At 38.8% G+C, this 17,778-nt stretch overlaps 1 protein-coding gene across 1 annotated transcript; it reads right to left on the reverse strand.

Annotated features, from left to right (window-relative positions):
- Nucleotides 1–4,863: 4,863 nt before the first annotated feature.
- Nucleotides 4,864–15,094, reverse strand: LOC106945026 (hepatic leukemia factor-like). The gene is made up of 3 exons (XM_015028420.1): nt 14,036–15,094; nt 7,452–7,720; nt 4,864–5,091 (listed from the first exon to the last, which is right to left on the reverse strand). Exons 1-3 carry the CDS (start codon nt 14,229–14,231, stop codon nt 4,885–4,887), a joined length of 672 nt encoding a protein of 223 aa, XP_014883906.1. The 5' UTR covers nt 14,232–15,094; the 3' UTR covers nt 4,864–4,884.
- Between the last annotated feature and the right edge of the window lie 2,684 nt (nt 15,095–17,778).

The raw sequence follows: 17,778 nt of genomic DNA on the forward strand, positions 1-17,778 counted from the left end.
ACCACAGAAACAAACGTGTTTGAAAGTTATCACAGATTTCTAAGAGTTAAAAACGTCTACCTGACTGCAAAAGGTGCAGTGGCTTGCAGATGGTAACAAAAAGCATGTGATGGAGTTGAAACTTAAGGAACAATAACCAGATACTACTTAAAGGTGTAGGTAAACTTTAGAGAAAACCTTGTGCATCCCATGTTTGTTTTGAAAATCTTTCTGTTTTAATCATTACTATCTGAAAAACTGGTTCAAATGTATCATTAAAGCCTGAAACCCATTAGACAATAATAGTAAATATCAATAACAAAGTAGATTATTTTTTCTTTGCTTCGCATAAATCATAAATTAGCAGCAGATGAATTCATATTCATTTCTTAAAAGTGTGTTACAGCCCATGCATTTTGCCAGCCTCTCTTTGTGGTATTGAATGAAGCACCAGGGAAAGATGTATGAAAATGCCCAGCTTAGCAGGAGACGCCAAAGGCTTTGGAATAAAACCAATACTTTCAGTTTAACCCAAAGTCCAACCAAATTTTATTCCTTTACTGACCACTTTAGTCTACTGCTGTAAGAAACTTTGATTCTCTCATTTAGCATTTAGCTCATTTAGGATCCGCCTAGATTTTTATGTGTGGTTTATAAGTTTATTACAATAAGTACTAGATTTTTGGATAAAATCATGTTTAGTGGTTGTATGTAGCACCTTCGTTTTTGATTAAAGGCACTATATTTGATGTGTTTTAGCTGTAAAATGGTCAGTATTGTGTAGACCCAACAGCAGAATGCTGATGAGGATTTAAGTTACAGTCACCTTACACGGCAGGGTATTTAGTTATTGTATCTGAAAGGATAGCTCCTTTAGGAAAATCTCCATTTAAAGAGACAGACACCTTCATCGTTCTCAAACTCATCTACACCTATAAAACAGGGCTCAGACTTTTTGCCTGAAGCTCCACTGACTCTTTTGGATTTTTTTTAATGTTCATATGGAAGTCAAAACTTTCACTATCACTTAACCTCCAACATTATGTGACTATTTGTCGTTTTTTTTTTACTTCCTTTCAACAAAGAGACGCAGGGTGATAATTCATGCTTTGCAGCAGATGAAAACTATCACCAGGATGCTTTGCAAAACCACAGCTGCATCCATGTTTTTCTGCGTCGCCTCCCTCTGAGCTGTTCTCCGTTTCTGTTGAGCACAAATTAAAATCAAAGTAAAACATGTGCATGTGGATGAGATTATTATTTCCAGCCTATTTTCCATCAGTCTCTCTGGTTAACTCTCTCTCCCGGTTTTCTCTCGCTCTCTCTGCAGCTCTGTAGTAACACTTCAGCTCCACAACGACCGGAGGGATTTCTGGCTGGATGCATCAAGCTCAACCCAGTCACGTGTTTATAATTCAGAATAAAGAGCACACACGTACACACACACACATACACACACACCAAGATGAATGTGTGTTTCCATTAAAGCTAAAATAGCAGCATGCAAATGCCAAAACAAAGACAAACAAAGGTGCTCTCGAATGCACAAAGTTCTGCACACAAAACTGAACCCATTTCTAAAAGGTATGCATTTACACAAACACACACTGACACACTATGTTCAAAGACACACAATCACTGGAGGCACATTTGAATTGCAGCAGTGGTATTCTCTCTGTAGCAGCCTCGCTAGCCTGACTGAACCTCTGCTGCTTTCTCTCTTGTTTCTCTCTCTGTATCTCATTTCATCAAAAGAATATTTTTTCACAGATCTCTGAAGCTTATTTCTGTTGTTTATGACTTGGAATAAAAATCCGAGTGCAAGGTCCCTGGAAGAATTCTCAGAAACAGATCCTGCAGGGCTCCATATCTGTTTTTTCCCCTTTTTTTCTTTGCAGCAAGACTTTCATTCTACAAATTCAAAGCAGTTATTCTGTAAGAAATTTGAATATAGCACAAAGAAAACTATGCAACAAGCATCCTTTTAAGTAACGAGGTCAGGCAGGTATTTTCTTCACATCATAGCAACAGGACAAGCAGAAGATGAAAGGGGCAGATTCAAAACTTGCACGACTTATTACATTTTTGAAGATCCTGTATTTCGCATTGAAGCTGGGCATTTTGGGAAATCCATGCAAACAAAGGAAGACTAACAGGTTCACAGATCCTGAGTGGTTTACCTAAAACCTCAGCAGAAACCGTTTGTTTTGTTGGACATCTTTGGATTTTATCAACTTCTAAGGTGATTTAAGGATGCAACATTTCACTCCAACATTTGTTTTGCAAAATAATCACTGAAATGTGGGAAAACTGTTCTGAATTATCTGAATCTCCCTTAATTATCCATCCATACTTATGAATACCAGATGACTAACCCATTTCTGTTCCATCTTTTTGCTTTCAGTGTTTGTTTGGTTCCCCAGTGAACAGCTTTACTATTTTATTAACTGTTTTATTCCTCAGTCACTGATTCTGTGTCTTTAAGAGCCATCAATCTCAAATTCTTATACTAATATATTAGAGAGCATCTGGTTAGTAGAAGAAATGTGTAATCCAAAAGAACAAATCTGTCATAAAATTACAAAGTTTAGCTATACTGGGAAATGATTATTACTGATGGTTCAATGTAAAGACAGGCCGTTGTACAAACTGGAGAAATTCTGGAATTGTTGGTGCGTAAATTTAAATAATTAGTTCTTGGCTGCTTTGGTTTAGGCAACAAAACTAATGAGTTATATTTAAATATTCAAATAGTTTAACATCATCTTAAAAATGGACTTTAAGTTGAATAATATCAATAGCACTACAGGCAGAACTCGGCAGGAGTAAAACCACGTCCAGTGAATCCTCCGGTATTTGTGGAGTTTAGGGACCACAGCTGTCTGTGAATAGCTGAAATTTGTGAATACTTGAGACTCAACTAAAAAGGCTTATATTTTCCTATTTTAATAGTCAAAATACTAAATATATCTTAATGTGTGAGAATATGCACAGTGGAAACTTTCTTAAAACTACGGGAGAAGCTAACATCTACAGTCTTCATTATTTTTGCTCTTGGGTGTAGAGCCTATCAGTTCCTAGGAAAATGATTGGTGCTACGGGATTAGCTGCTTTGCAAACGCCAGCCATTGGCGTGTCAAGTAGCATTACACCTACACCTCCAGCTGCATTTTCTTTCTGGACTTTTCCAACCTGATTAAAACATTTCTGCTCAATACCACTGAAATCTCCTTGCTGCTGACTCTGTTTAGTGCTGAGGAAACAGCTTTGGTTTGGGTTCGTACCACAAGTTGCCAAACATTTCAGCTTCTGGTTAACAAGGAACATTAACAGCCAAAGTGACTTCTGGCCTTTTCTGTAGCCAGTTAAAACACAACCAACAAACCAACTGAAAACAGCTTCATATAATGCTATTTTCATCCATTAATGAGCACTGGTTTCTGTTTGTTTGAACACTTAATGGCAAGTATGCTGGTCTAGGTCCCTTCCAAATCTAACTTGATCCATGAAGATCATTTCAAGCCTCCTAACTTAATGTTTCGTGGACCACATCAGGGTCTCAACCCTACAGATTGGGAACCCAGATCTAACAAGATCACCACAAATCGCAAAGTTTTGTTCTCAATTACTGGTCGTGGCAGAGATTTAAGAAGCCAACTAAGTGCAATTGTTTCTCATTTTAATTAGAGCCTCATGTTGTCAGACAAAACAGCAATTAAGTATACAATAAAATACAATAAAACTCAAACACTTTAAATTAAGAAAAGAAATGGAAATGGAGGAATAAAAGGAAATTCTGTGCAAGCAAAGGAAAGATGGACATATGAATACATAAAAAATGTAGGAGAATGGGAAAATGAATTAAGTCTGAAAAGATGAACATTTCTCCATACCATGCTCTGTTCTTTGAACTTAACCTGAGTTTGAAATGGAATCCCATACCTCTCCATAATTCTCCATAATTTTCCAGATGGTGTACGATCCCTGGAATGTGTCACAGCAATGCTCATTCAGCGCTCTAAGAGATTTGGTTTCCCTCAGTTTCTGTTCAACTGTTTTTTAAACATTTGTCTCCTTACTCTGTCTTCCTTCTTCTAAATGTCTATACATCCGGGGAAATTTAAGAAAGAGCTGTGGCTATCTGTCATTTCAAAATCATCACGGGGAAAGGGATAGAGATCATCTTTAGGTCTCGCTGGAATTAACAAAAGCTGGCTTTGTGAAGAAGAACTTTGTGGATTGAATTAGTAAAATTGGAAACTGTTGTGAACTCCTCTTAGCCAAAAGAAATAAATAGAAAAGAGAGAGGAAGAGCTGGTTTCTGGTATCTCTGCTTCACATCAAACTCTGCGCAGATGAACCAATAAATCAGAGTATTATAAAAGATGAAAACAGGCTTTTGAAAGGAGGGTCAGAGACCACAGCCATTTATCATACAGAGCCATAATTAGAGTAAATCCTTCTCTGGTTACTGTTCAAGCCATCAGACTGCTGAATTTACATTAGTTAATGTGATGTTTGTACAAATTAGTCCTCATTAGTGTCCCAGATAACATCACAGGCTCCAATGAACAAATAGACGGGAACGGAAATGTACAACAATAGTTCCAACAGTCAAAATGGCACAAAACTGGGCACAAATCAGGTCAAATTGCAGGGAGCAGCAATAAGTTCTGCAAGTCACCCCCTGAATAATATGTTTTTATTTATATATATTTTGGATGAAACTTTCCTTAATTTTTCCTCAGACAACTAGAAAACCCAATTATTCAACAATTATCTATGAAGCATTCAAAAGACCAGGCCTAAACACTCGAAAAGTGGCTCAAATATTCACAGATTATTGATCCACTGACCAAATTCCCATCAAATCACCGAACCCTTCTGGAGTTAGGAAATTCACCATCACTCACCGTTTAGTAACTCCGGACCTCCCATCATGCCTTGCTGCTGTTGAGGTGGCGGCAGCGGCACCTGTGGCTGAACGGTCTCCAATCCGAGGAGCGAGGAGGAGGAGGATGAAGAGGACATTGAGGAGGAGGAGGAGGAACAAGGCGGAGGAGATGTGGGAGGACACTGGGAGCTTTGGTTCGGCACTGCAGACTGGGAGCTCTGGGAAGATTCGAAAAAGGAAGAGTTCGGAAACAACGTTTTTTCCCAAAAACACAACTAATAGTTATAAATTACTCTCTAGATCACTGGAAACCAGAAGAAACAGTGAGAACATTGGAGGGAGCTGACTTACAATATCCAACTGTTCATTTATTCTGGATCCATTAACACTGAAATGAACCTACCTAACAGAAAAGCTCTAGTAAAGTTTGTATGTCAGGTTATCAGCCTATTGCTCAGTGGGAATCATTTTGTTTTCGAATGACAAACTGTCCAAAACACTGCGTTGTCTACAATATTTATGGTATATGCAAGAAAATCAATGAGACCAAACAGTGAAGCAAAAACAATGTTGGGAAAAAAGCAACCAATGTTCAAAGAAACACAATAAAAGAACCACAGGAAGCCTGGAAAACTTTCCTTAAATGACATAGGAAGAAAACAGGAATGACTTAAGACTTTCACTCTGGACAAGAATAGCTATGCTTGCATCTGATCCTGTTATGACACGTTGTGACTTAGGGAAACACTTTGCAGATTTGACAGATAAGTGAGAAGATCTGACACTGCAGAGGATGTCGGCTGTGAACAGCTGCTCTGCCTCCATGTGATGAGGAAAGCTGTAGCTGTGCGAGAGAAACATTAGCCTTTGTAGCGTCATTATTCATTCCGCTCGGGAGTTGAACCTGCAGCGCGTTAGATTTGACAGAAGTGTCACTGTCACACTGCGAGAATCCGGCGCACAGTTTCCAACCCGACACATCAAACCAAACGTTGAGCAGTGAACATTAGAAGCTGGTTTGTTGGAATAAAGAGAGGGAAGAGTAGCAGCTGCTCCGCTGGATGCAGAAGAGGCAGCAGAAAACTTCAAACTGTGAAAATCAGAGTAAAAACTTCATGGAAATGTTTAGATCGGTTTCATGTTTGATCTGTCCCACACAGATCTGGCCATCCAGTGAGAATGTATAGATGGACTAAAAATAAATATTTAGCTTTATTTTAAAGCAGGTAGTTTAAATTTTACTTGATAAACTCCAAACAATTATTCAGTAAAGTATCCAAACTATCATCACGATTACTGAGTTCTTTAAAAAAAATATATATATATTTCTCTTTTTGATGAATTCCTGGTGTCAGGGTTCATCAGTGCAGCATGTCTATGAATAATGTTTCAAGATCATCCATGTTGTCTGCCCTTTCATCATTATTTTGTAGAAATCAGTTTCTACTTTGACTTTAAAGATGTTTTTTTATTATTATTTTTCTTTGTCTAAAAGGCAGATCATGTAGACCATGACTGATTTGTAAAAGCAAGAAAAAGGTAATACATTCAAGTGGGTAAATAATTTATAGGCACTTATGATTTTCCGTAGGACGATAAACTAACATCACCATGGAGGGTTCATTTAGTGTCTTCTGAACTATTTTTGTTATGATTTAGCCACATGTTTTGGATCGTAATCCTGCTGAAAGAGACAATGAAATCCCATTTTCAGCTTTCTGGAGGAGGATGGCAGATTTTCATTTAAAATGTAATTCAAAGAGTTCATAATACCAGGCACTCGTTTACTAAGGCCAGTTGTAGAGAAACAGGTCCACAGCATCACCGTGTTTGCTACCATTTCCATATTAATCTAATCTGACTGTCATGCATGGTTCCAGTAGTAGCAGAAAACTTTACACATTTCCACTTGTGAAGAAATTGTTTTTCCCAGACCTGACTCCCACACAACCAATTGGCGTGTAGAGTGTGGTTGCTATGTAGATCTGGCCACTATTTTCTGCAATTGTTTTAGTGAGGTTTAGAGATCAACACACATATATCTTACTTGAATGGGATGTTCTCTTGTCTTTCCTATTATAAGGTGTTGCTAAGAGAAACAAGCCTCTTCATTAGACCCCATGTATACCACAAAGAAACAGAAAAGTCATGGATTACATATAGAATGTTCTGTTCGGTTCATGTTGAAAAAGTGAGATAGGAATTACATTATCAGCTTCAGTTACTCTTTTTATAAAATAAATTTATACATGATACAAAAAAAATAATTTTCTCTTTGAATACAAACACTCAAACTAAAGGTCTGCTTTAGCTATGTTTTTCAGTGAAAGAATAACATTTTGCCTAAATAAATATTTCTTTTAAGCTTCCTTTGTTTTTATACATTTTAATGTCAAAAAGCAGCTGCAATCCTTCGCCTTGTTTCCACTGAGCAGAACGGTGCGGCATGGGTCGGTTATACCGGCTGCTTTTACAGTAGGAACAGACAAAACAGCCTACCAAACGGCCGTACTGCTCAGTGGAAATGAGTCAGCAGTTCGGACACACCTTCAGTGGTTTCCATGTGTCATAATCCTACCTGGGAGGGTATTTGGGCGCTGGTTGAGCTGGGCCCATTACTGTGCATGCCCATCCCATTCTCAGTCAGGAACTCCTCCAGATCCATGTACTGCAGCTGGAAGAGGCCTCCGTCGCATGGAAGGGTCCTTTCCCACAGCAGGGGCCCCAGGAAGGCCGACTGGGAGTTGGGTCGCAGCGGGCCGGAGCCTGGGGTCCCTCCCGTCCCGCCGGGGCCCCCGTTATTGATGCCCAGCGAGTCTTCATCAGAGTCCTGCGGCTTGTCTTTGTCTGGAGGAAGACAAGGAAGGACATTTCAGAAAACAGTCCAATGAAACTGATTGTGTTTGACAAGTAAAGGTCAGAAAAATGATCCATTCTCTGAGTTGCTGGGATCTATTTGGTCAAATAAAATCTCAAAATCAGCTCTATTCTGACAAGGTGAGACAAGTTGGAACTATTATGTTGGAAAAATGGAAACAGAGCAATTAGACAATGAATACATTAAACAGGGACTCTAATTACAAAGGCAGAGGCCTGATTATCTCCTCCACTGAGATCTAATTAGTTTGTTCCTCTTAAACTGCCCTCTAACCACGATGTGCAATGATTTATTGATGTTTCTATTAAACACTAAACAAAGGCCTGTCAAAACAATGCAGTAAAATGCCACTTCATTTCACAGCTGTTCTTCCCCTCAACAGAACAGCTGCAGAGTTGCAATAAGAATGCTTTAAAATTCCAAATAAAAGATGATAATGGCAGCATTTTGCAAAGGAGAAAACAAAACACTCAACAGGTTTGATCTTTAGTGGGCAGAACACAGCGATGACACATTACCTCACACAGCCAAGCCTTTCAGTCGCTGATTAAATCTACTCTACACTCAGCAAAAAAATCACCATACCAAGATTTTGCTCTTCTTATTGATTTTTTTCAGTGCATTTTCTGGTTTTATGTCAGATTCAAATAAGAAATTTAGTCATAATTGTTCAAACAGGTGGGTAGCAGTGTTGCCTTGCAGGTAGGATGTTCCTAGCATCTGTCTGCATGTAGTTCACATGTTCTTCAAGTGCATGCATTGGTTTTCCCCAGGCACTCCGGCTTTCCTTCCACAGTCCAAAAACATAAACGTTATGTTTATTGGTCTCTCCAATAAACATGTGCGTGTGGGCATGGTTGTGCGTCTCTGTGTTGTTCTCATTCTTGTGCACTGTCCATGGTCCTGAAACATTATGTATTATATGGAATATATGAATTTAAATGGCATAAATGCTGTCAAGTCAAGATGCTAAAATATTCCTATGAAAGAAATCTGAAATTCTGCTGCTGAGTGTTGAAACCGAACTGAAACGTGATTCAACACACACTTTTAAACAACTAGGTTATTGTGACGTTTTTATGTATCTTTTTCTTTATTTTTCTTCCAAAATAATGTCTGTTCTTCAGCTCAATAGTTCAGGATAAATGTAAAAATATATGTGGGAAAGATTATGAGGTTATGAATTTTGTATTATGGTCTCATTTTTTGTGGAGGCTTTCCACAGCTAATGTGCTACACTAAGACAAGAAAATATAACACTTCTACAAGCAGCTGAGAAATTTGTTTCCACTCATTTTTTCCTCTCCTTTTTTCTCTCGTTTTTTCCCCCTCACTCTCCAGAAGCACTTAGCTGTAATCATTAAAAGGCATCTAAAAATAAAGTTGACCAGCCTCACACTTTGACCCCACAGAGAGGCAGCGAGACCGATGGAAAGACAGATGCGGGCTTGCCGCATCAATAAACCATCACCACAAAAAAGGAAATCCTTCACATTATACATGGAAGGCAAGGAAAATGAGTCAGTAAATAAATACATGGAGCAATGATGTCATGCAATGGTTCTCTATTAGTGTTACTCTAAAGAATGGCAACGTCACCACTGTATGCAAATAAGTGGCACACTAAATTAGAAAGGTGATGAAATACCAAAAGAGCTTATTTAGAAAGGAAGAAGGGGGTAGAAAATGGAGCAGGACAGAATGACTGTGGAAGAGTCTCTCAGCAGCCAAGAAGTGAAGAGCTTTAACACGTGAGTGAATACAGCTGGAAAACAGCTGCGGAGGAACGGAGAGACGGGGAGGAGAGGACACAGGCCACTGTGTTCGTTCTAATCTCTCCACGGCAGCATCTTTACCACCTGCCTGGCAGCTTTCTCCAAATTTTTCTGAGTTATTCCACAGAGTGGAGAGAAACACCAGGAGGGGAAATTAAACATGCCACCAATGGCAGGATAACAAACTGTCACAACAAGAGGAAGAAGGGATCATTTTAGCTCTTGTTTAAGCGGTCGCTTTCAAGATTGGTCTGTTGTTTGTTTGGATTCATATCTCTACCAACTGATTGAGAAATTCCTCCTTTCTTGATATTTTGCTTCTAAGGAGTGTGACTTTATTGCAAACTCAAAGTGTAGTTATAGTGTTATTTAATATGCACTTACTGGATTTTTCCAGTATTTCTATTCTAGTTTCCAGTGCAAATATCTTCATGCACTTGAATTAAGACAAAGCTAACTTACAAGTAATTTTTCAGCAAGATATTTTGTTTTAAGTAAGAAATTCCTTATAATTGCTGAAAAAGTACTAGTTCCACTGGCAGATTATTTTCATTATAAAATGGGGAAAATATTCTGTTATATGCAAAACAATTTGTCACTTAAACTAGTACTAGTAAACCTGAGATATGGCACTGCATAAAAATATGAGTAGATAAGCAGTTTCCGAAATGCTCAATGTTAAGTTGTTTACTATCTGAGTTAAGTGTCTGCTAAGCAAGTATACCTAATAAAGTGGCCAGTGAGAGTGGTTTCAGAGGGTGCTTTAAAAGGTCATCAAAGAGCCTTGAGGAATGATCAAAACAATCAAATTAACTCTGACAGCTTGGAATGAGGACACAGAAACGGCAGGCTGGTCTAATATTTTTGCACAGTGCTGCAATTGAAGGCATAAAAGCCTGTATGTCATCACGATCAAAGATGTGTTTAACTATTTATAAGAAGAAGGTATTTATAGAAGCAGATGTCTTCAGAGGAACCCTGCAGGGTGTTTTTTCTCTAACTCCAGGTCACAGGTGCAGAACGATGATCTAAACGTTACCCAGAGGCACCTGCTGAGCCTACTGAACTCCTTCGCTCTATTAAGTTGAGCAGAAATGTTTTCTTTACTACTAATAAATTAGAGGCAGCGATTAAAGTGCCCAATTAGCGTGGTGTCTCTGAAATATTTAAAGTCCCCCGAAATGATTCACACTTCGTTTCATGGAACTCTGAGCAGTTCAATAATGAGAACATGAAGAGGAAAGTCCTCTTTTTTTGTTGTTGTCTTGAATACCATCAGCATTCATTTCATTTATTATTTTCCTTCAGGGTTCATCACTTTATGAAGCAGATTGTTGTTTGCAGAAGAAGCTGGAACACTTTGTAGTTTGAAATATGTAAGACACAGCAGTGCAGCTGTGCAACAACAATAGGAGGTGAGGGACATTTTGATAGTTTAATGGTTGGAAAAACAAAATAAATCAGCCAATCAGTGCTTGTGTTTTTACAGTACCCCGTAACAAGCAGCAGCATAAACCTAATAAAGTAAGAAAATAACCCAAAATCAACTGTACAGAAAGTCATCAAAGATCTTCTCTATAAGGCAGCTGTAATACTTCAGCTACATTACCATCGACTACCATCTACTTCAGCTACAGAGGGCAAGTAGATGGTAGGAATACGTGCAAAGTGGCACCTTTAATTTAAGCGATAGTGACACTTTGAACTAATGTGGACAAGTCATTAAAGTGCACCAGGGCTTAAACTGAATGTAATACAGCAGAAAGAATGGGCAAGAGCTCTAAAGATGGATGATTTGAATAAATCTAAGAAAGACATTCAAGAAAAAAAAAGAGTGAGAAAACAAGAAAGACAGAAGAGATGAATGACTTTGGAGAAGGAGCCACAGTGAGGAGACTGAAAAGAGGAAAACAAACCCTGAGAAGATGTAAATGAGCAGAGGGAGTCTTGGGGAGTGAAAAACAGAGGGATCAGGCGAGAAGAGAGCAAGACAGAGGAAAAAACTCAAAGACATGTGGGAGAGAGGGAGAGAAATGTGTGAGATGGAGTGGGTGTTTGCGAAGGCGTCAAACAAAGCCAGCCAGGGGGCAGAGGGGTAAAAACACAGCAGAAGAGTCCACTATGAACAGAGGAAGGGGAAGGGCAACAAGATCCAGAGGCAAACTGGAAAAGGAAAAGCCTTCCTTGGTTTGCCCCTGAATGCATCACCTATCAGCAGAGAATGCAGCACGCGCTGACAGCGAGGGTAGTGGGAGCCTTTCAGATGCTTTCTGGCTCCTCGGAGAGCCTGTCAGCTGTGCTCACCATCATCATCCTCCTCCTCATGCACAGAGGGGAAAAAAAATCAAGAGGAAAGAGCGGCAGCTGCACCAACAAACCACCAGGGGTCGCCAAATTGCGCTGGCCAACTTCTCTGTTGTTTTCCTACATCTGTGTGTGTTCACTTTTCACTACTCTTAGTAAGGACTTGATTTGCAGGACACCACTAGTCCAAAGACGGCTGGTTTTGCGACACAATTTTTGCTGTTTTAAAAGATAAGAGTTGAGATGTTTGCAAAAGAAGAGTAATCAGCTGGAGGATCAATGTAAACTTAAAAAGCCACCCTATCAGGTGTGTGTGTGTGTGTGTGCATGTGTATGTTTTAGCAGCGATGACATCTCTACAGCCAGAGAGAAAGAAGAAGCAGCCTGGTTAATATTTTGTCGTGGCAGCTGGGGCATGGGAAACAATTCAATTCCTCTCACTAACCTCTTTCTAAACAGTCAGGAGAATCAGACTCAACAGAAACAACCACTCTTTTTTTCCCCTCATTCTCCTCCAGATCAGTGCATTTCACCACCAAATGCAAAACAAAAGTCTCTAAAAAAATCCAGCAGGCCTGCAGACAGAGTGCTGAAGGGAAACCAGTGTGCATGTGAGTGTGTTGAGTAAGCAGCTCCTCTGTATTTTACAATCACACATACCCACACAGTCACATGCACACACACATGCATACACCCATGAATAATCCCCCAGAATATTCCTCTGAGAGACTCTATAATGATTAATGCTTGTTTGCATTTCAGAACAAGACTCAACCAGGTAATTATTTTCCAAATCTGCAAAGAAGAATGGCAAAAGTTAAATGTCGAAATCCAAACCTTGTTATTATAGTGTTTGCCTCAATTTAAAAAGTAGAAAATTAGAGGAGAGTGGATTTTAAATTAGGCAAATAAAACATGAGCAAATGCAAAAACATTTTTTACTGCTCTTTACAAATCTCCAGGCTTTCCACTGGAGAGTAAAATGTACACTATAAAACTGAATTTGTTGAAGTATTTACCGCCAGCTGAATTATTTACACTTTTATATAGCATGTTAGCTTGCAAGTACAATTTTCAATGGTGATTTAACTCCAAAAACCCTAACCCTACCCTAACTGGTGTTGGAAGAAAAATGTTTCAAAAGGTTTAACACCATTAACGTTGAAGTTTTGGCAACATGAAACAGGAAGTGCTTGTTTTCAAGAGCGGAAAACCGTTGTTATAGAGGTGTGAGCTTAACAGAGAGAGTGTAAAATGCTGGAGGTATGCTAAGTCTGTTTTGTTCTGAAACAACCCAAAGTCTTTAATAACAAATCTCAGATTATTATAAAGCAGTAATAGCCAAAATGGGGAATGTCCCTGACTAATAAATCAAACGCACCCTTAATATGCACAAACATCGCGGTCTTTGGCTTCAGTTCTACCTGATGAAAGGAACAAAAACATTCAAATTTGAAAACTGCTGTTAACTCCTTTTACTGGCATGTATTGTAAAGAAACAATGTGGAGAACGGTTATATGCTGTGCATAATGTTACAATAACAAGTCTCTCATATACTACAGTGACTCGCAGGGGACAAAATATATCATTTATCCAAAAATTTAAAGTTACCTGCTTATTTTCTCCTGATCACAACAGACTATTAATGAGACTCTTGATATCTGGCTATTTAAGTGACAGCATGACTGCTGAAATCACACTTGCAAGGAATCCCTGCTCTTTAAAATAAATTACACTTATAGTTGTCAGGAAAAAAGGCTTACATATTTCATAGAATAAATTCAAATGTCTCAGTAATGTGTTAAGACTGTGTTTTTTATCTTAATTTTTAATATGGGAGGTTAAACCAGCTAGGTGAAATTATTTTAAACACAAGTTCAGTTATAATTGATTATAATTCAATAAGATGGGGGTTTTCAGTGATTAAATATTCAGAATTCAGAAATATAAGTAAAATAAATGCAAATCGTTACAAATGTTCTTGTTAGATTTTATCATGCTTGCTTTGGATCCATTTAATGCATCGTATAAACACCTTAAGGCGCATCCAAGCATCACTGACAGGTGTTTGAGAACTTCTTGTTCCTGTTTCCTGCTCATTTCTGTGTGCTATCCCAGCACTGGCTCCCTGGTTGAGGTGTTTCCCTTTAATACTTCCCATGCTTTTAGGAACCCCTCCTCTGCTCTCACGTGAACTCACTCACCCTTCATCTCGCAGCAGTCCTTGGTGACCCTCTGGTCGGCCTTGATTGGCAGCTGGAGTAGAGACTTCAGGTTGGTCATGGAGGTCAGGTGACCGCCTTGGGGGCCACTTCCAGCAGGGTTGCTGGCCCCAAACTGCGGGCTGGTGGCCCCTGCTGGGAGATCCGGCGGCAGGAGCTGCGTGAGAGGCCTTGACATAACTTCTAGGGAAAAGAAGGAGGAGGAAGAGGAGGAGGGGGTAGGTGGAGGGAGATGGAGCGGAGCAACCTGCAGAGTTGGAGCTCAAGATCAAAATAATCCACTCAGAGATTGTAGTTAACGCGCGCGCCGTAAAAAAGGTGCGCAGACAGGTGAGGCGTGCGTGAGATCTCTTGATATCCCGCTTTCCCCTCGGCCCATGTAAAATGTGCAAAAAGAAATTAAAATTTAAAAACTGAGGGTGGTGGGGCGGGAGGGGGTCTATCTCCAAAATGGCAGCATGCTGAGCAGGTTTAATTCATCCCTCTGGAGTTGCTGTAACCGCGTTCCTCTCGAAACAAACACCGACGCACTTATAAACGACTGATCCAAGTCCTCTTCGAGCTTGTGGAAACAAAACCGGTCCAGCTCGGCTGTCAGCCTGACAGGTTCCCTAAAAATTCCCTTCCAGATGGAAGCAACAAACAGTGACAGTAATAATAAAAGCAGGAAAGAAGGCGGCTGAAGGTAGTCCCGTGCACTGAGCGAAGACAGATGATTAGAATCAGCAGAATATGAAGAATCGGCGGTGGGAAGTCTCCAGGGCGGAATAATCCATCAAATCTGAGGTGAAATGATCGAAATGATGCGATGATAGAAATAAAGAGAAATAAAGAGATTCCCCCCGAAAGAAAAAATAATAAAATCCAGTAGTGGAGAGAGCCAGCTAGATGATGGCTCTTATTTTCCTCTCTCTCTCGCGCTCCCTCCCTCTCTCACCTTCACGCGCACACACACACTCGCGCATTTTTTCCTCGGTTTTCGCTTTTCTCCCTCCGCCTGTCAGCTGGAACCAACACGGGCTGCTCGCGTCACGTCACCGCTCACGGGGGAAAGGCGCTCGGAGGCGTGGATCGTTTGCATACGTTGGCCACGCCCACAACCCCAAAACTACACCCCCCCCCCCGACGTACTTAAAATCTACCCTTGTGCATTCAAGCACACGGATAAGGTGGTAAATAAGAGTTTTTTCCTGCCAGCATGTAAAAAGAAACATTTTTTTTTTTATTATTGTATTTAGATTTTATTTACATTTAACAAATATTCATTTAGTCTTTCTTTTAAATCGTTTCCCCACATTTTTACATATTGATCTTTTTTTCTAAAATGTTTATAAAGCAGCAAGTGAGGTGGAAACTTACATGTTCATACTTATTAATTAATGCAACTCAGTTGGCTGGAATATTTTTTCTTTATGCAATTTAAAGTTTTTAATTATAACTCAGTTAACATGCAGCGGAACGCCAACTAAATGAGTCAAAATATGTTTGTATGTCAACTAAGACAATAACAAATATCTTCATAAATGTTTAGTCTTCAGGTGTTTTGTAATTGTCTTATTTCTCTTCTGTGTTAATATTTCATTTACAATTTTTTTTTCAAAAATGTTAAGTTGATGTGCTTATATCTTAGCAATAGCATGTGTCAAACTTTTCAAGAGTTATATGTCTGTAGCTTCAAATCTTTGTTTGCAAACTGAATTGAAATGCATGCAATTTAAATTAATTATGTCCATATCATTTGAATCATATATAATTTTAATGACAATTCAATTAAGAACTGAATTGATTTTATTAGGAATTTTTATATTAGTGGATAAGGATTTGACATGTTTGTATTTGAAAATTTTGTGTGAATAGACACAAAATAAAAACCTGAATTGAATTAGTTCTTGGTAGCTGCAGCTCTCTATTCGATTTGAGCTGAGTTTTCATTCCATTTATACTTGGAAGTTGGATATTTATGGTTGCAAATTGGAAAAAGAGCAAGAATGACACCTGAGGTCAGAATTTCAACTCAGAAAGTCAGAGGTCTTCAAGCAGCCCAAAGTTAATTAAACAAAATGTCCTGCATTTATATATAAAATATAATTAAATGCTCTGGTGTAAATTATTTATTTTTTAGTACATTATTATTACTTTTTATTGGAAAGAAAAATAAAGAGAGTTGTGCATCACCAACAACCAGAGTCTCCACTAATTTAGGGGGAAAAATTCAAACCAATTTACAAACACTAAACTCCTATGTATTTATGTTTCAGTATTCATGGATACATTTAGATTTTTTTGGGACATGAACTATTAAAATAGGCAGTTATACATGTTTTTTTTTTTTTCTTTTTAGCTATTTGTGGTCAGTTGTGGTCCGTATCCCTCGTGAATATCTGGGGTCCACTGTACTTTATACAGGAAATATTGAAAAATACATGTGGAGCACGCCCCTTTTTATAACAATTTTCTGCCAGGTAACTTATTTGGCCCAAATTTTTAGATATTATGAGCTGAATATACAGTAATCTAAAAAAGGTGAAAAAAAAACGTTTACAAAGGAAAAACATTTTAACATATCTGACTTCATTATTAACTTTAGGAACACTAAGTATACAACATATTATAAAATCTGTCATCTTTCCAGGGTTTTTTTCAGCAGTTTCTTTTTAACAGCAAATATTTTCTTCTCCAGTTTTCCTTGAATGCAACATAATTAACATAAACATGGCGCCTCCTTGAAGATCCAGCCAATAGCGAGTGTTTGCTGGGTCGGTTGTGCTCCAAACATCGGCCTCTGAGCTGATTTTTCACTCCACCCCTCTACTCTTTTCTCACGCTGTCAAGTAAACAGCAGAACACAAAGCCGAGGCAAACACCGCGGACTGAGAATATATTATGAATCAGACGCACGACGACGACTCTTTCACGTTTGCTTTTGATCGGTGCCTTTAACTGAATATCTGTATCCACAGTAACGAGTCAAAGAAAACAGATGTAGCCACTTCGCATAAGTGCAACAATATGATCTGGCAAATTTAACGCTGTCGAGGATACCTACAAAAACTCCCATGTGTTTTTTTAAAGGTTGTGTTTTACAGCATCTGAATAAAAATTAGTGATATACCCTTTAATCTAATTTTAAAAGATCGTTTGAGCGGCGGTCTGTGTGCTCCTCGCGCTCTCAACTCCGAACGATCACATGTCCTTCGCACGCGCCCCAGCATTGCCTATCGGCAACAGCGTCGAACGGCCATTGGCTGAATCTGGGTCACTCGCAGCCGCTCTTAGCTTCCCATTGGTTGAAAATAGGTCAGAGTCCCCGCCCAAAGGTCCCCCCTTGCTCTAGCCACGTGAGGTTTGTTTGTTGTTTTTTTTTATTCCTTTGGAGGCTCAATTAAAGATCACATTTACACGCTTGTCGACTTCCTCAAACTCAACGGTTTAACATTCAAATAAGACTTTACAGAAAAATAGAAAGTAGTTGCAATTGTGATGTGATGTTTCTTATGATACTATAAAGAAAAAAAAAAGAAAAAAACTTAAGTCTTGTGTATAATTTATAATTGATAATTTACCTGTTGCATTTTGGCTGTCAAGTCATATAATTTGATGATGTATACAGTATATTACCATTGTTGTTATTGTTAATCTTGTTTTTACATATTAATTTTGGATCTTTTTGTATGAACCTATATGTCAGATGCTGCTGTTACACCTGAATTTACCCTGTGTGAAAC

The sequence above is a fragment of the Poecilia latipinna genome, unplaced genomic scaffold (genome assembly GCF_001443285.1).
Source record: "Poecilia latipinna isolate Pla-1442-1.1 unplaced genomic scaffold, P_latipinna-1.0 Scaffold124, whole genome shotgun sequence".
In the NCBI taxonomy this organism is placed as follows: domain Eukaryota; kingdom Metazoa; phylum Chordata; class Actinopteri; order Cyprinodontiformes; family Poeciliidae; genus Poecilia; species Poecilia latipinna.